Raw genomic sequence first — 19,975 nt, forward strand, 5'->3', positions numbered from 1 at the left:
AGTGGATGCTGGGCGCCCATCCCAAGTGCGGATTATCTGCAATACTTGTACATAGTTATTGTTAACTAATTCGGGTTATTGTTAAGGAGCCATCTTTAAGAGGCCCTTTCTGTTGTCATACTGTTAACTGGGTTTAGATCACAAGTTGTACGGTGTGATTGGTGTGGCTGGTATGAGTCTTACCCGGGATTCAAAATGCCTCCCTTATTGTGTATGCTCGTCCGGGCACAGTACCTAACTGGAGTCTGGAGGAGGGTCATAGGGGGAGGAGCCAGTGCACACCACCTGACCTAGTAAAGCTTTACTTTTTTGTGCCCTGTCTCCTGCGGAGCCGCTATTCCCCATGGTCCTTTCAGGAACCCCAGCATCCACTACGGACTCCGAGAAATAGAATTATCGGTAAGTAAATTCTTATTTTCTTTGGACTTCTATAGTCCCTATGGCTGGATGATAGGGACTGATGTCTCTCATAACATATATATGGAACCAGAAAGAACCATATTAAAATCCAAAAGTATTTATTAGAAGTGATAATTACATACAATTGGACAAGACAACCATACCATAATGATCTTATATACAATCCACTGGAAGATGTAACCTGGGTATCAATACGCAGTGGGTTCAGAAATATGGATTTTGGCTGTCAGGCCAGTGTCCAACACTGTTTCTACGCGTTTCTACGCTGTGCGGCGTCTTTACCAAGATGACAACAGTGTTATAAGCACTAATGTCTGATAGACGTTTGTTTGAAGAAACCCCCTGTAGGATTGGCAGGAGCTTGGGAAGGGGCAACACTCTGGGGGTGTGCCCAGCATTTCTAGAGATGCTGGGCTACCCCTGCTGGGAGCCGAAGATAACGGACGGCATGGAAGAAAGAAGAAGGGATCACGGCAGCCGGAGAGTGAAGAGGACGCTGCAGGAGCAGTTCCTAAGGCCGCAGAAAAGGCCTGAATATGCTGCCATCCAGCGCCGGCTGAACAAGGAGAAGGGGCGGCGGCCAAAGACAGAAGTTGAGGACTGGGAAGCGCTTCTCCAGCTGGGCAGGTAGGACCTCAGGTGCGCATGTCACCCCCATGTCCACTAGACCACCAGGGATCAGGCATTAGGCCCGTGGAGTCAAATCAGACTCTAGGCCTGTGGCACATTAGGTGGGTCCTTTGGCCCCGGGCACAGAGGTCAGGCACTAGGCCTGTGGCTCAGTTCAGGCTTAGACATGTGGGCATGTCAGAGGGCACTAGGCCCTATCAGATAAGTGTGGCCCCTGGGCATTAGGCCCACATTACCCAATCTGCCCCATGGTAGGCGGGCTCTAGGCCCGTAGCTGAAAGTCAGACCTGAGGCCTGTAGCCAGTTAGGGGGTACTAAGCCCTATTAGTTTGAGACCCCACAAGTAGGAAGGCCCATAGGCCTGAACCGCATATAAGGAGTGATGCTGGGTTCTTGGCCCAGGTCACCGTAAAGGACACTGTAAAGGGGAGGAGTCAGGATAAATAATTTAACTCCCCCCCCTAAAAGTAAAGTCTAGAGCCGCCCCTGCATCGCAGCCAAGATGATTGGATGGAGGCCAGCCCTGCCACTGCATGTAGAGACAGCCCAGCCCATCTCACAGCCAAGCGACGCCGATCTGATCTGAACCTGGACACAGAAGTAATGTAAGCAAACTTGAGAATGACGTTGCCTGCAGCCACATCATTGCTTTTATCTATTGCCTCCCCAAGCACCCACTATCTCCATGCCACCCACTCCCTACCACTCAGTATCACCCTGTTACCCACATTCATCCTGTCATACTCTCCCTGTTACTGTCACCCTCTCCCTGTCATCCACTATCTCCATGCTACTCTCTCCCTGTCACTATCACCCTGTCATCCTCTCCCTGTCACTATCACCCTGTCATCCTCTCCCTGATACTATCACCCTGTCACCCTCTCCCTGTCACCCACTATCTCCATGCCACACCCTCCCTGTCACTATCACCCTGTTATCCCCTCGCTGATACTATCACCCTGTCACCCTCTCCCTGTCACCCACTATCTCCATGCCACTCTCTCCCTGTCACTATCACCCTGTCGCCCTCTCCCTTTCACCGACTATCTTAATGCCACCCTCTCCCTGCCACTCACTATTACCCTGTAACCATTTCCCTGCCACTCACCATCACCGTCACCCTCTCCCTGCTGCTCACCATCACGCTGTCACCCTCTCCCTGCCGCTCACCGTCACCCTGTCACCCTCTCCCTGCCTTCCACCCTCACCCTGTCACCCTCTCCCTGCCACTGACCATCACCCTGTCACCCTCTCCCTGCCACTGACCATCACCCTGTCACCCTCTCCCTGCCACTCACCATCACCCTGTCACCCTCTCCCTGCCACTCACTATCTCCATGCCACCCTCTCCCTGTCTGTCACTATCTCCCTGTCACCAACTGTCTTCTTCTCACCCACTATCTCCCTGTCACTCACTATCTCCATGCCACCCTCTCCCTGTCTGTCACTTTCTTCTCACCCACTATCTCCCTGTCAACCTCTGCCTTCTGCTATAACCAACCCACTGCCTCTCCGTCACTCTCTTCCTCTCCTGGTCTCCCTCTGCCTTCCTCTGTCACCCTATGCTTCTCCCCATCACCCTCTGCCTACCCCTGTCACCCTTTGATTTCCAATGTCTCCCTCTACATCTTCCCATCACCCACAGCCTCTCCCCGCTGTCACCCACTGCATCTCCCGTAGGGCGGAGAAGAGGGGCCCAGAGCATATTTTTGCACCTGGGCCCACCACTCTCAAGTTCCGCCACTGATGTTGGACCCTTTTTTTGGCGTAAAGAGGCCTGAGGGTTACTCAGATGACCGATGTTCATGCAGATGGTACAATGCTTAGAACAGCAGTGGATCAGATGCCATCAGCTGATGTCTGATTGTACAAGACGCCTCCTTTGCCATTAGTATATTTTCATTCAGCAGCTGCCTTCATAGACGCAGCTACTGTATGATCTGCATCCATCTCTGAATCAGGCCCTGGTGGGTTCTGGGCGTGTGGCATCTATGCTATGCAGAGCAGGGGTGAGAGTGCTCCCCCAAACCCTCCCCCCCTCCACCCATGAACAGTGTGCACCATGGGTGGGACAGCCAGACATTTCCCGAAAAGCGGGCCTATCCTGTCCAAAGTAGGACGGCTGTGGGGTATGCATAGAATATCCACAGTGCCACACATAAGATGGCCACTGGCCGGTAGGAGCACAGTGAGCCTGATTCATATGTGGACGGATCTATCGCGCTGCTTACATGGAAGCAGGCCGAGTGACCCAAGGAGTCATGGAAGTCATCCACCTCATCTACTTTGAAGGGGCAGGAAATCTCCAACCTCAGACGGAGATCCTAACCCCATCCCTCCCCAACAACGGCGGCGACACAAATCCATTTAGAGAAACTGAGGCTGTTACCGCCCGTTCCCCGTCCTCACGCGGCATCAGACCGTCAATCACTGATAATCTAATACCATAGTATGACCAACGCCATAGACCTGTACTGCACATGCATGGGTCCGGCACATGTGCAAGGTACCGAACATCAGTACTTGACTGCATGCTCCGCTACAGCGTCAGGACCTAAATCAGGCCCAGTGTGGTGATGGAGTCTGTGGATATGTCCAGCCTAGGCCGCAGGAGGGTGGTAGAAGTACAGGAGATATAGCAGTTGGCTGATGGAACTGGACAGTGGAGGAGATGGTACGGAATGGAGAGAAGATGGTGATTTAGATCTTCCTCTTCCTGCCGTACTCAGGAGATCCAAAACACGATCGGCCTCGGGATGCACTCTCTGCGGCACACAGGACAGCTGAGATTTGTTTCAAGCCACTGTGATATGCAGGTTGGATGGTACCTGTGGCTGCAGGGCAGGACGATCACTGGCTCCCCTTCTTCGTACTCCATCAGACAGATAACACACGATTGTGTTGCTTCCTCTGCAGTAATGGTCATTGGGACTCCGTAGAGCTCTTCCAAGATGGGCAGGAGATTCTCCTCGTCAATTTCTATCATCATGGCCGGGAGATTCTCCTCGACAACCTCTATCATCATGGCCGGGAGATTCTGCACGTTGATCTCAATCACCATGGCGGGAAGACTCTGCTCATTCTCAGCTGGTTGCTGGGAGCTTGGACCAGGGCGAGGATCTGAGCTTGGTCTGTCCGTTGTTGCTACCGGAGGAGTAGGAAGAGGAGAGCGGCTTCGGTCTCTGTGCTCCCTCTGAGGTCTCTGTAGCCGAGATGTTTCTCCGCTGGTTGGATGTTCCTGGGTGTTCTGACCAGCTCTTGTTGCACCTCTGCGTCGCTCAGACCGCAGCCTCTCCTCAAACACTGTCTGGGATGACTCATCTGAAAAGATATACCTTTATATAGCAGCCATAATAATTACCTATAGATAACATGGACCAATCAATTGTTGATCAATAACTTGAGTTACAATAATAATAATACAAATATAATAATATTTTGATATATCATTGATAGTCATACTTGCCTACCTGACCCTCTCCATGAGGGAGAAAATGCTCTGTTCCTGGACTTTCCTGGTAATGTATGATTGCCATCACCTGTGGTGAAACCCCTTTCTTATCAATTAACTAGCTCACCACATGTGATGGCAATCATATATTACCAGGAAAGTCCAGGAACAGAGCATTTTCTCCCTCATGGAGAGGGTCAGGTAGGCAAGTATGTTGATAGTGTTACACTGTAAGAGGCTGTCAGAGTAAGGGGCCCTACACACCCGCCGACCCGCCGCCGAGCTGCCTGACGGCGGATACGGCCGACGAGCTACCCGGCGGCGGGGGGGCAGTGACGGGGGGAGTGAAGTTTCTTCACTCCCCCCGTCACCCGGCTGCATTGAAGTGCAGGCAAATATGGACGAGATCGTCCATATTGGCCTGCATGCACAGCCGACGGGAGACCAGCGATGAACGAGCGCGGGGCCGCGCATCGTTCATCGCTGGAGCCTCCACACTGAAAGATATGAACGAGTTCTCGTTCATTTATGAACGAGATCGTTCATATCTTTCAAAAAATCGGCCAGTGTGTAGGGCCTATAAGAGTTGTTTCATTTATTGTAGTTATTTTTTTCCATAGTTAACAAAAGTGACAAGAGGGGAAATGAGAGGTAACAGGCGGAGGGGAATGGGGGGAAGGGAGAAAGAAGAGAGTGTTGGTAGGGGTGCAGGCAGGAAGGGAGAAGGAAGGGGGAGAGCTGGCATGACAAATCATTAAGAAAGTGATAAAATATCAGACCTAAGCAGGGGATATAGTGGAGGAGGCCTCGTTGTGACAAACCCAAGGTGCCCAGATATATGCAAACTGGCTGGGGTGCTCAGGCAGGACGCTAGAAATGTATTCCAGGTGTAGATTTTCCAAATAGGGTTGAGTAAAGCAGAGAAGGGAGGCAGCGCTGGATGTTTCTAATGAGCAGCAGCAGTACAATTAGCTGCATTTAGCTGCATGAGTGAGTACTGCTGTGTGTGTCTACAGCGGAGTAGGGTATGGTAATACCAGTGACTGTAACATTCAGACGATCAGTCACTGACCAGAACCCTGTGATTCTCAGACAGAATCCCAAGGAGCCCCTATAATATCTATGAGTGGTCGGAGGGGGAATAAATGAGAAGGCACCAGAGGAACGAGTGCGGCTCAGAGTGGAGATTGGGCTAGATGTGAGGGTGCATTAGTGGGGGTAGAATAGGTGTGAGGGTAATAAAGAGATGGGAATAAGGGTGTGAGAGCTGTGGGAGAGTCTGGTATATCCTGTAAGGAGCTATATAAATGGGTAGCAGAAAGGGAAAAACACTTTTTAAAAAACATATATAAAAAAACTGAACTAGTCTTTAAATTAAAACATGCTGAGGACTGAGCTTTAATGGTTCAGGTCTGTGTTTCTTATACTTGGTCCTCAGCACCCCTAACAGGTCATGTTTTCCAGACCTCCTGTGTCTCCCTAGACTGTGTCAGTCAGGAATGAATGCGCTGGAACTTTTGTAATGTGACAGATGCAGCGAGTGATGAGCCCACCTGTGCCCCAGCTAGGGGGTCTGACATCTCACCCAACCCTGGACCCCGTACCCTCCCCACTATCTGCTCACACTCCTCTTTCCACCCCAAAACTTTCCATCCAGCTCATGCACGTAATCCCTCCAAACTGACCCACATATCTCCATACTCTGTATAGTATATAAACCATAGACCTCAGAGTCACATTACAGTTTCCAGATCGTAGACTGTTTGATGATAAAATTAAAAACTCATTGAGATAATTTGCGAGGGGGTCTCAGAGATTTCGTCTGCCTAGGGACCTCCATAGAGTTTAATCCTGCACCAAGCACACGCGTCCATAATCTACCCCATTGCCAGTTTATTTTGGCACTCAGAGCACATTGCATTGTCATCAGACTGCGTCACCTCCCCCTATTGGTCCAGCAACTGAAGAGAGATGGCAGCTCAGTAGATCCCAAATCAGCCTTGTTTTATGTGTGAGCCCAGATCCTTAGCACCAGTGTGTTATTATGAGCAGTACCTATATGGTTTATATATATATATATATATATATATATCTCTGTATGTATGTGAGGATAAGAGAGTGTGAGGCAGGGCATAGAGATAATGTGCAGCTAAGGCCCCATACAGAACATCAGTAATCACAATGCTAAAAAATATAACTCACAGATTCATTGATACCCCCCATTTTACCACTTAACTGGCATGGTCAGATCACATTTTGACCGCAAACCCCCCACCCCCACCCCCACCTCCACTGTGTCCCTCAGTTTGTGACAAGGAGATCCGTTCTGGAGATGAGCATAATATCATATTTCAAAAATACTTTTTAAACTACTGTATATTAACAAGAAAAATTAAGAAAAACAATGTTATGAATGGTTTTAAACGGAAAAATCATTAGTTAAGTAGATAAAGATTTCCCAATCCACCAATCTGCCCCCATACATTACATATATTGTTTAGTGATTGCAGATCATTTTCAGCAAATACAGATCTGCTGAATCTGGAAAGGCTCATCATGTTACTAGTAACGGTCTGCAAATCTGCTGATTGTTACCATACATTAGCGATCTACAGCATTAATTGATCTGTGAAATTCAACATGTATAAAAACCTGATTTACCAATCACTGGTCAGAATCTGTGATCTGTGATCCCCATATATTGTACATTTTATTTACACAATGATCTGCAAAATGCCAAATTGCCCTAATTTATTACTGATCTATGGGGGCCACATCTCCAACTGCGACCCACATGGTACCCAGGGTGAGAGGACATAGCGAAGATTTTTCACAGCTTGTAGAAAGGTAATGTGGGGAGAGATAAAGTACCAGACAGTCAGCTCCTAACTGTCATGCTTGGTACTTCATCTCTCTCCAATCTTTGATAAATCTGCCCCTTAGATTGGAATCACTGCCCCAAAAATATCTCACTTACCATGATCTCCTTGACGGCTCCAGGTTCGCTGGTCCTCCAGGAGCCGTCTCAGCTCTCTCCGGCTCATCTCCTCTCCAGATGTTCAATAAATCCACCAAATAGAAAAAATAAAATAAAAAAATGTTCAGAAAAATCACAGATTTAATTGTGCTCTGAACAACAAGATAATCGCTGGAAGTATAACACTAGCTGCCAAAGCACACTAGCTCGCTCTTCCAAGGCAAGACTATAGTATCAGCCACCAGAGCTTCAACTGTCAACTGCCACTGATGCTGCTGTGCGCTGGGCTCTTATACCTGTCCATAGATAAAATGGCCGACCTGCCCGCATCACTCACTGCAGTCAGGCGGCCATATTTCTTACTGGCATGGAGAAAACCAGCTACTGAGTATCTGTATTATCATGAATTTTACTGCTGACTAGGTTACACAATATTTCTACAAACTTTCCAATGAAGCCCCACCCACTACCCCATAAGCACCACCCCCTGTGCGGTCACAGATTGGGACTTTTGGATGCAATAGTGACAGTGTGCTGCTATTTCTCATGGTAAATTCTCATCTCTGTCCCATTGCTATCACAGCTTCCCCTGAAATCTGCTCCATCCCAAATCATTGCTCAACAGTCTGCAACACACTAATCCATAGGCCCCAATTACTAATGTAATAATTTCCATATTATTTCTTATTTTCCGCAGCATTGCTTAAAAATCCTGTGGCCATGGCCAGGAGACTGAGAACGCTACTTTGTGATACATCGTCCATTATCACTAAAGGGCCCTACTCACTCGGCGATGCGCCGCCGAGGTGCCCGACGGCCGATACGGCCGACGAGCAACCCGGCGGCGGGGGGGCAGTGACGGGGGGAGTGAAGTTTCTTCACTCCCCCCGTCACCCGGCTGCATTGAAGTGCAGGCAAATATGGACGAGATCGTCCATATTGGCCTGCATGCACAGCCGACGGGAGACCAGCGATGAACGAGCGCGGGGCCGCGCATCGTTCATCGCTGGAGTCTCCACACTGAAAGATATGAACGAGTTCTCGTTCATTTATGAACGAGATCGTTCATATCTTTCAGAATATCGGCCAGTGTGTAGGGCCTATAAGACACAATTTTACAAAAATGTTGCAAATAATCTAATGTCTATAGAACATCTCTAGTGAATGTTGTAGTGACTGAATACATTAACAGGGTTGGCATATTAGATATGGAATAAAAGACCCTACAGGAGAATATGAATATGGTTATCCACAAACACCACTGCCTTGTTTTATTATGTGAATATACCTGATCACTAGTGTCTCGATTGACGTTACAAACTCGTTTCCTAGATCTAAATACAATCTTGTGGGACATTCACTATAATCGTAACTCGTGGTATAAAATACATAAGATTTGCATGATTAGGACCAGTTATTATTGGTCCACATTCATACCATGATTATTGTATGTATCTAATATCTATGGGACACTGGGCCGGTGACAGGGGGGGGACAAAGGGGATACCTGTACTGGGCCCAAAGGATCAGAGGGGCCCCAAGTATATGCCACGTAGTGTCCAGCAGGGATGTGAGCAGGAGTTATTGGGGAGAGACAGACCCTGGTGTGTGGGGGGGGAGGAAGAAGAGATATACATATTTATATATCTGTATGCTGTGGATATATAACAATATATAGATTTATTTAATAACAGTTTATTATATAGAGCAGCAAATTCCGTTGCTCTGAGGGGGCCCCAGAGATATCGCTGTACCGGGCCCCAAGATGTCTGTAGCTGGCCCTGGGTGGGACCACCATTACTGGTTCACTACTACGACCATTCCAAGTGTCCTAAGAACATACTTACCGACTTTCTGGCTGCCCTCTCCGGGAGGAGGCTGCCAGGTGGGCTCACCAGGGGGCAGGGCGTTGGTGTGTGCTGTTAGTGCGGGAGTGTGGAGGCGTGATTGCATCATCATGGCCCCGCCCCCGCTTTACAATGCCAGCAGCATGAATTGTATCATCGCCTCTTCCCCTTTAGTTTTACAAGCGGGTGGATGAGGAGAGGGGTGTAGGGTGTGCGGGTGGCTGACCAATTCTGGGAGACTTGCCTTCTTTTCCAGGTGGCCAGGAATGCCACCTGATTTTGGAGAGCCTCCTGGCCAAACCGGGGACTATAAGCAGGTATGCCTAAGGACGTTCGGAGCTGCTGGGTGCGTGGCTGGTATTCCAAAGGACACCCCGGCCGGCACTGCGGTAGTGAAACTAGCCAGATGTAGGGTCAGCGAGGATGCCCACCCAGGGCACTGCCCTCCTTATGCCAAGCTCCTGTCATTATTCAAACCCAGTCTGTAACATGGTTAAATGGAACTGGCTGGTTGGTACTTTATCTCTCTCCAATGCTTAGTAAATCTCCTCTATATTATCAAACTCATTTTTTTATTTCAGTAGAAAGCCAACTCCTTGTGCTCCTGTGTAATTTATGTGTCACTGTTTTGTGGTCCAAGATAACATTATGTGAGCATAACATGATGCTAGCAGTCAGTGATACAGGTACACACCATGCATATTACCCTCTATAGTCCCAGCTCAGCAGCCTTCACAGAATATTGTCCCCTCTGCTTTTATACTGAAGCACAATCTAACTAGGGACTGAGCTATATAACCATTGCTGCATCCTCAGAATGCAGTTACTGTGGTAGCCTATAGTTGCCTAGCAACCGCAATGGAAATGGGAACGAGGAAAATGGAGGTGAAAGATGACGCTGGGAAGTTCTTACGCTGTAACTCGCTGTAGTTATCAATTGTTTGATACGTTTTTCAATCAAATATAGGGGCTAATTCAGGTTGGATCGCAAATCATGATCCAACCGGAATTTCTGTGTTCGCTCAGTGGGCAAACCGCAGTAAATGCGAGCGCCTTTGCTTGATTGACAGGGGGGCAGCAATGCTCCGATTCCAAGGCGGAGACGTTGCGTTGGCGGCAGCAGGAAAACGTCTGCGTGGCATCACGAACAGGTGGCGTGAGCGTTATCACAGCGGCTGCATGACGTCACGTGCAGCTGCTCCATTCGAAAAGATGGCGGCGGGCCTCCTGCCGTCGCAGCCATGCTGCTCTGGCGGGAGGTTTTCCTAATTTTTGCGACAGCACAGCAATTGAGGCGCAATCGCAATTAGTACGTGGTCGCAGGGGGGTCGGGCTGCAGCTAGCATGCAGAGTGACCTTGCCATGGGCGGCAAAGGATTGCAAATTAAAGCTAAATTTTCAATCCTTACTGAACAGGGTCCATAGTGTTGATCTTACCATGTGCAGGCTATACACTGAAATAAAGTATTTGTTTAACTTTCATACATTGCAGCTTAAGACACATGACACATGACATACATCATAGGAGCAGTATTGGTGTTTTTGTGTAAAAACATATTGTCACATTCTTAACATCCAATGCGTAATCTAGTCACAAGGTGTGATGTCATAATGCATAGCACATTACTTGTATAGCCCCATACCCAGGAGTAACAGTTTTATACAGCTGCAGAACTACATGTTCCATGATGCACAGCCCTTATACCGAGGGGCATAGGGAGAATGATGAAAAAGAAACAGGCACTGTGAAAGCACACCACTCCAGATGACGGTTCTCCACAGCTGCTAACATTGTGGATTTTACGAGAGATTGTGGAGGAGGAGGTATTAGGGGCAGGCTGTAATTACTGGTTGGCCATCAAGAGCTCCAGTTGAGGAAGGGCCACAGCTTGCTTGGACACCCACACATTTTAACCCCTTGGGGGCCCCAAGTTTGCAGATGAGTGCAGCTTTCCAGGAGCAGATGCGTGTAAGTGTCAGAACTTTGCGTATGCATGTGTACGCTCTCTGAGCATTTGCAGATTAAAATCCCACTAGATATACTAAGAAAGCTGGCTTGGGGCTCAGTCATATTCAGCCCTCTTATCTCTTTGGTCTGACTGTGCTTGGATATTATATAAAGTAATCCAGGAACTTGATGACCATGTAAAGTGTGGCCAATGTGGCAAGTTACTTATTCTGTGGGGGGAAAGCCAAAGCAAGCACCTTCTCCCCTACAAGAACCAGCTGCATGGGCGTAGCTATACTGGGTATCAGGGGTGCCATTGCTATGAGGCAGACCTAACTCATACAGTTGCCTACTAAGATCCTGAAATTGGCTGCTAGGAAATCGAGTCTGGCCCTTTGCCCGGGCCCGAAAAGGGGAACCAGTCAGTGGTGATCTCTAGCTCTAAGTAAAACTCCACACTGACATGATCCATCACCCACACCCCTGTGTCACACATACACAACTGAGCTTATCAGTAAGACCAGCACTGTTGGGGAGTAGGATTCTCCTTGTTTCCAGCCTTTGTGAGAGGGGCGGGAATTGAACTGAGATTAGGACTGTCCCAGAAAGGGGCAGTGTGTCTAAACTAGGAAGATCTCCACTGAAAATGGAAAATCCTGCATTAGGAATTATCCCCTCTGGTAGGAGCAGGTTGGTCATCCGCCGTCTCTGTGGTATAATGGGAAATAGGGCATTTCTTTAGGGTCTAAAATAAGTTATAACCTAGGCCGATATTACTGTATGGTGCATAGAATGAAGTTGGACAATACTATGGGGCATAAAAATGAGCAAAAACATCATCCTTCAGTGGGAATGGCCTATCAGTGAGGAAGTCACACCACCTATGGCACGCGAGAGAAGTCCTGACCCAGCAAATATAAAAGATGGGAGGTATGCTCTAGAATAGCGGCGACTGCAGACTTCTTTAATTATAAATATTTATTGTTGATCACGATCGGTAAGAGGTGCTAACTGCATAAAATTGTCTATCTAATGACAAAAGCCGATTCACTATCCAATTTAGTATTTAAATCAAGTATTTTTATTGTTTTGCAAGAGAAAAAAAAAACAAGAAAGAAAAAAAAAGCATAAAAGAACATTACAACAAAAAAATTCTAATAACATTAACGAAATCAAATTTGTGCTTTGCAAGTAGTTCCTCTACACATTAATTGCATTATGTGGGTATAGGACACAGTCACATCCACATCTCAGAACATATTAAAACAGACATAGAAGAATGGAAATAAGGTTCAAGTATCGTGCTAGAATACATAAGAAGAGAATAAAGGGAGGCGAGCCGGGCCGTACCCGAAGCAGTACACCGCTGCCACCGACACACATACTCATTATTTAAGGCAGGAGGTCAATAGAGTTTGGGGAGTTCCTCCAAAGAGCCCAAATCTTATCAAATTTCAATAGAGAATTACGTTTAGTGTACATAAATCGTTCATGGGAAAGGGTGGAGTTTACAAGGGCAACCCATTCAGCAGATGATGGAGGAGCACGAGCCATCCAGGTACGAGTGATACACACCCGGGCCAATGCCAGAGCAATATTCACATAAAGGCAGGAGTGAAGCGGGAGGCATTCCCTCAAATCAAGACCAAATAAACAAATACGCAGTGTCAACAACGGGATCCGAATACCCGTACGGGCTACAGATGTCGTGACATCCTCCCAAAAGGCATACACCCGCGGGCATTGCCAGAGCAAGTGCCAGAACCCAGCAGCTGGAGCAGAGCATTTTGGGCATTCATCAGAGGTCGAGCCTCCAAATTTAAACAGACGAGAAGGAGTCCAGTAGACCCTATGTAAAATATAAAGCTGTATTTGCTGGAATCTAGCACTCGCCGAGGCCGCACGCGGGGAGGCCAATATATGATTCCAATCCTCCTCACCAATTTCACCTAAATCATGCATCCATTTAGCCTTGAGGGTGGGCAGCCCATCCAATCCAGAGGAGGAGAGAAGTGAGGAGTACGAAGCAGAAACCCTTCCACGAGAAGGCAGAGTACGAATTAATTTACGAACAGGGGATTCAGAAAGTTGTGGAGCAGAGCCCCTCCACTGTGCCGTCAGAGCATACCTGAGCTGTAGATAACGAAAAAAACACTGTCTAGGGATACCATATGTAGTGGACAGACACTCATAACTGTGGAGTACCCTATCCTGAAAAAGTTGCCCCACTGCAGTCACCACATATAAAGTCCAAATCGAACCACCCTCCATTTTAAAGAGTTCGGAGAAATTTATATTATTCCAAAGTGGAGAGCAGGGGTCCACCGTGGGATCTCCCAGCAGCTTCTCAGACGCCAGCCATACCCTACGAGCCTGTTGCAACAATGGGGGAGAGAGGTCAGCGGAGTATTAGCTAATAAAAACTGCAACGGAGGAAAGGAGTGGCCAGCCCTGTCTAAAAGAGCCACTGGAAGGCTCCCATAATCCCCAGGATTAACCCATTCATAAAGTTGTACAAGTTGGGCAGCCAAATAATATAACCGTATATCCGGTAAGGCCAAACCACCCTCAGCTCTGGGTCTACTAAGTGTTTTACATGTAATACGTGCCCGCTTAGCACCCCAGATAAAGGAAGTAATATATCGGGAAATCAACGAAAATTGTGAGGCAGGGATATAAACCGGTGAATTCTGTAGTACATAAAGAAATTTGGGTTGAATAATCATTTTGATAATATTTACACGGCCCGTCACAGTTAAAGGGAGTTTCTGCCAGATGCGTGCCTTCATACGTAGAATTTGAGGGGTCAAATTCAGGGTAACAAAATCCTTAGGGCAATGAGAGATTTGAATACCAAGATATTTAAATTGAGTGCACCATTGGAGGGGAAGGTCATAAGAAGGTGGGGGTAAAGTAGAGGGACTTAACGGGAACACCACAGATTTGCTCCAGTTAATATAAATACCCGGAAAAAAAAACAAATTCCCGTAGCAATTCCAAAAGGGCAGGCAATGAGGGGGATACATCTTTTAAAAACAGGATCATGTCGTCTGCATACAACCCAATTTTTTCCTCCTGGCCCGCAACCCAGAGCCCTGCTATATCCGCTGCGGCTCTAACTGCGCAGGTCAAGGGTTCCACAGCAAGAGCAAAAAGCAGGGGGGACAGAGGACACCCCTGTCGAGTACCCCTCTGCAACAGAAAAGATTCAGTAGTAAAACCATTAACCACTACTCTCGCAGCTGGACAGGAATATAAGAGTTTTACCCAGGACAAAAAGGTCGGGCCTACCCCAAATCTGGCAAGGGACTCCCAGAGATAAACCCATTCTACGGAAGCAAAAGCACGGGCAGCATTGAGAGAAACCACAATCGCACCGTCCAAATCATCCCCCGCCAACTGCATATACGTAAATAATCGTCTGAGATTGATGGTGGTAGATCTGCCCGGCATAAAGCCAGTTTGATCACAATGTACTAGTTCCAGGACCACAGTATTAAGTCGGAACGCTAACAGTTTGGCAAGATTTTTTATGTCAGTTGACAATAGGGAGATAGGATGGCATGAGTCTAAAAGAAGGGGATCTTTACCCGGTTTCGGTATTAGTACCACCAGTGCCTCCACCATAGATGGGGGAAGAATGCCACCCTGTAACAACAACTCAAAAAGCAACAGAAGTTTAGGGGCAAAAAAATCCAAATGGGTCTTATACAGTTCGATAGGGAGACCATCAACCCCTGGGGCCTTGCTATTGGGAAAAGACATAATGGCAGTTTTAATCTCCTCTAACGTAAAGGGGGCATCCAAAAAATGTTGTGACTCTGGACTTAAGGAAGGAACCTCTATTTTATCAAAATAATTAGACAATGTTGAGTACGTATACTGCACCTTGGATCTATAAACATCTGAAAAGTGTGTGTTGAAACTAGAAGCTATAGAAGGGGTGTCAGTGCATACAACACCAGACATACCCCTGATGCTATGCACAGTGACGGGAGGCAACTCCTGCCTTGCCAGGTAGGCCAAAAACCTTCCCGAACGATCTCCCTGAATATAAAAATCATAAGCTCGGAAAAGTAAACTCCTTGGATTTATCAAGGAGTAGGTCCGTCAACTGCTTATGGACAATCAGCCATTCCACCCGATCCGCAGCGAGGCCACTACGCAAATAGGTCTGTTCAAGCTCCGCACTCCTCCTCTCCAGTTCCACCTCAAGCCGTCTACTAGATATCTTCAGCTGGGCAACTCTGGATGTTAATGAACCCCGAAGAAAAGCCTTATAAGCATCCCATATCAATAAAACATTATCACAAATAGGATTTATAGCGAAAAACTCCTCCCAGAGCGCAATTAGTTCGGAGGCTGCACCCATCTGGGTCAGCCAGAAAGGATTAAACTTCCAGAATGATGCCCCCCTGTGTATATCAAACCTATAGATAATAATATAGGGGAGTGATCAGAAATCCCACGTGATAAGTATCTCACCGAGGAAACACAGGGGAGTAGGGAGCGTGTAAGCAGCACCATATCAATACGGGAAAATACTCCATATGAGCCTGAGAAACAGGAAAAACAACTGTCTGTGGGGTTACGCAAATGCCAGACATCCACTAGGCCAAGTTCAGAAATCAGACGGGCAAAGGCAGTGGGTCTAGGAGCCACTTGTTGGGTAACAGGTCTCCATCTATCAGCAGCCTCATCCAAAACAGCGTTAAAATCACCGATACATATAGCCGGGGCGGAGGGAAATTCCTGCATGAAGGCACAGGCCTTCACCAAACTTTCAGAGCTATAAGGAGTAGGAATATATATAGCTAGTAACACAAAGGCGGAGCCGTGTATAGTGCCAGCTAAAAAAACATAGCATCCCAGTGGATCAATTTGGACCTTAGTACAGACGAAATGCAAACTTTTATGGATTAACAGTGAAACACCCCTGGAATTAGAATGGAAAGTGGAGTGAAACGCCCACCCCACCCAAGGCTTTTTAAGTGAAAGAACTCGACTACCAATAAGATGTGTCTCCATAAGACAAACCAATCCAGGATTTTGAGACTTAATATACTTTAACACTAGGGAACGTTTAACCTTATCATTAAGGCCTCTAACGTTCCATGAGAAAATGTTCACCATAGTAGTATATAGTATTCGAGTACGGCAATAGTAAGCCAACCGCACTCCAGCACGGTACCAGCCATCCCCCGCACAAAAATAAAGTGTCAAAGTCAGAAAAATATCTCTATGCACACTACCATATTTGCACCTCACACAGGTCCGTGCTGCGCATGCGTACGCTCTCCCGTGTGTGCGCATACTCACAGTCGCGGGCACCCGCAGGCGCACGGTATGCGTATTTACGGTAGAGTTTATGTGATCGTAGCGTGCGACTCAATCGTTACATATTTTCAGTAATAATGTATTTTGTAGATCATGGTCCCTTTGATAGATTCTGAAAGTTTAGTTAACATAGCATGTTCCTGAACAGAGAGATCCCTCTTTGTATTGTACGAAGGGTCTAACAGGGGTCATACAGTGGTGTTTGGTACCCATCGGAAGAGTATTTAAATAGCAATATTCCGGTGTTGGTTTGGAGCAGATTAATCGCTCGTGCGAATAGTTATGGACATAAGAAGTTTATGTCCATTTACTATTATTTGTTCTTATTTAGTCATGCGGCGGGAAACTCAGTATCCCACCCACCTGAACAGTTGGAAGCAGTCACAGCCCACCTGTATGAATCAACCTATGACCTTTTGTTATAATGCGAAGCCGAATTCCTGTGTCCAATGAACAATGAGATTGTAGGGACCATTGAATTGTATTGTGTGTGGGGCATAAATAGGCAGGCCGACCATATCCAGTTCACTCTCTTCAACGGTTCTCATTGCTGATAATCGGGAGCTGGATATCGAGGCGCATGCGATCGTTTCCCCTTGTGCGTAAGTGTTTCTCCGCAACTATATTGATCTTCTTGTTATTGTGGGCCAATCTCTCTCAATTTCTCTCTCTCTCTCTCCTTCTCTCTCTCACTCATTTTCCCTTAAATTGTATTGTATTGTATTTCCTGTGTAGTTATCTGGTTAGGTAGTCTATGTTATATTGTAGTGTATGACTTGTATTGTGTTTAACTCTTTTGCAAGTATAGCATTCATAATATATATTTTAGGCGTTGGACCCTGAGCACGGTATCTGTGTGTTTCTTATAGTATTAAGTATTCTCAGAGCGTCGGTGACGCTCAAACAGCTTTTAAGGTAATAAGGTTATACTGTGTTGCATTTACTTTCTAACATTACACTAAGGTTTTACTGCACAATACACTGTTTATGGTTTAGATACAAAGGTTTAATATAGTGAGCGTCAGCTCCGCTGGTGATCTCCTCGTGGTCCCGAGCGTTCGCTACGCTATAGCGAATCATTACTTTAGTTACAGCCAATAACGTGCCTGCCTGTGATCTCTGGGCCGTGAGTGAACGTGACGCTTGAGCGTCTCGATCACGGCAAAGCGATTGTTACGCAACTAGCGTACCCTTACGGTACTTCATACGTAGATAGCGTACAGTGTTCTTAGACCTCATAAAGGGTATTATATACGATAAATATTTAGCTTTATCAATTGGCGGCTCGCCCTGTCCTTCACATATCTGCACTAGGTAATTTCAGCAGACATTATCCAGCAGCAAAGGGCGGGAGAGCATATTCCTCGTAGTGCTGTTTGGATAAGCGTCTGCTTCTCTTAGTAAAGGGTGCTGAAGGAATCCGGGAACCGGAGGTAAGAACAAAACAATAGTGTCTTTTTAAAACTGTTTATTTTTCTGTCTTGCGTACACACGCACGCACACATATATATCTGCATTTCCTTTTCATTGGTGTATTTTCGTATGTCACTCTCCTGTTTGCCAGCTCTATAGTTGATAAACGTATAAATTGTGTTACGGTGGATCTTTGCTTTGCGTACACGTGTCTCTAACAAAAGACTGAGACTTGCGTACGCAATCCAAGGGCCGACGCACGCAGCGTATATTACGCAACGGAGCGTACGGGTACGCCCACGTAACTCAAATCACAAGTTTTTTTTTTTTTCTCTCCTCTCAACGCGATAAGTAGCGCCACGCGGTAAATAACGCCAGGCGATAAATCGTGCAAATTTTTTTTTAATTCCAAATTTAAATTAATAGATCCTTCTCCTAATTTGTAACACATCTGGTCTAAAGAGAAATTTCTGCGCAGAAATAGAAATAGAAACAAAAGTGTACATGTGGTGAGTGAGTGTGTTGTATACAATTTTACAGGTTGAACCACAAGAAAAGTCGAGTTCTCGTGAGGTACATGCGTGTAAGTGACGTACATGGTGGCTAGGGAGGCATCCCTGGTTAAATATACAATTTGAGCATTAGAGTGTAGCCGACCAGGAGGTCATACTGTAACAGACCAGGAGGTCATAGCAGACCAACAGGTTCAGGTACAGCAGACAAGGAAGTCCGCTATACAGTCCACAGGCACAACACCAAGAAAGGGTTGGTGCAACACCCATATAGGCCATATAAGCTCTGGCTGAAGGAATTCGCAGCCGAAATTTTCGATTCCACTGGTCGCTCAGTACATAAGATTAGTTGCTTGTGTACTAAACGATTGTACCGCACGTAATTGTGTGCATTAGTAAACCTGACCGGTACTATTTGTGTACGAAGGTCATAAACGCTATTTGTACATTCTAACGTGATTTGTGTAATTTTTTTTATTTTAAGGGAAGTTCGCTGCTCACTCAGGAACTATCCAGCAACCAATAGTTACTGGAAAGAGTAAGTGTTCTTCGGAGCACCCTCACAGGTTCCAGTAAATAGAGGTTCAGGTCGCAGGGGCCCTAGGTCGAGTACGCCAGCACCATATCGGTGTGATCAGGTCATATTGGTCGGCGTGGGCGAGTGAGTGGGGAACTCGGTAAACCGCCACCGTCAGCCTATTTTGGACATTTGGTTTGCGTAAGGGTTGGTTAAATAAAGCAACACCTTCGAACTATGGGGGCCACTTGTTCAGGTAGGGGGCGATCAACCTCGGTTCGGGTTGATTCAGTGAACCGACCAATTGGGTCGGCAAGGTATGTAATGTGTGAGAAATACGGAAGTCACACAGAAGCTTTATGTGATGAATGGGAGAGAATGACAGTACATGACGGGGAGAAATTCCCAAGAGTAGGTAGCTTCAGCACAGAAGTGTTAACGAATTTAAGGAGAAGGATATGTCTCATTAAATCAACAAAGAGACGAATCAAACATTACGATTATTTGCAGTTGTGGCAGCAGGAAGGTGACATACAGAGAGGATTGGCTCAGGCGGCGGGATCTGGCTCAATCAGAAAACTGATAGCCACGGCCCCACCGCCACCATACATATCAGGAGAAAAATTGGTTGCGGAGAATGACGCACTAAGGTGTAACACACAAACACTTAGCAACTGTATAAATGTTAAAGATAATGTTAACCAATTAACCAACGCAAGTATTAACCCGTGCAAGTTGTACCCTGTTTTGAACTTTCCTCAGGAGTGTGATCAAGAAGACGAATCGGCAACAATTTCAGCGCTCTCTCTAGCAGCCACCATAGCAGAGACCACAGTAGGCACAGCTCCGCCCACGAGATTAGTAACAAAGGCCCCTAGCGGAGGGATAGGTGAGGTCGTGTCTACAGGTAAGTACGGCACCAT

At 46.8% G+C, this 19,975-nt stretch overlaps 1 protein-coding gene across 1 annotated transcript; it reads right to left on the reverse strand.

Moving 5' to 3' along the window:
- Positions 1 to 449: 449 nt before the first annotated feature.
- On the reverse strand, positions 450 to 7,731 carry LOC134948480 (uncharacterized). Its single transcript, XM_063936475.1, has 2 exons — positions 7,479 to 7,731; positions 450 to 4,371 (listed from the first exon to the last, which is right to left on the reverse strand). The coding sequence occupies exons 1-2, from the start codon at positions 7,543 to 7,545 to the stop codon at positions 3,776 to 3,778; spliced, it is 663 nt and encodes a 220-aa protein (XP_063792545.1). The 5' UTR covers positions 7,546 to 7,731; the 3' UTR covers positions 450 to 3,775.
- Positions 7,732 to 19,975: the final 12,244 nt, after the last annotated feature.

The sequence above is a fragment of the Pseudophryne corroboree genome, chromosome 8 (assembly GCF_028390025.1).
Source record: "Pseudophryne corroboree isolate aPseCor3 chromosome 8, aPseCor3.hap2, whole genome shotgun sequence".
NCBI lineage: Eukaryota > Metazoa > Chordata > Amphibia > Anura > Myobatrachidae > Pseudophryne > Pseudophryne corroboree.

Coding starts and splice junctions, on each gene's coding strand:
- LOC134948480 (XM_063936475.1), bottom strand. CDS start 7,545: ATGAGCCGGAGAGAGCTGAGACGGCTCCTGGAGGACCAGCGAACCTGG. Junction 4,372..7,478: donor GAGCCGTCAAGGAGATCATG/GTAAGTGAGATA, acceptor ATATCTTTTCAG/ATGAGTCATCCCAGACAGTG.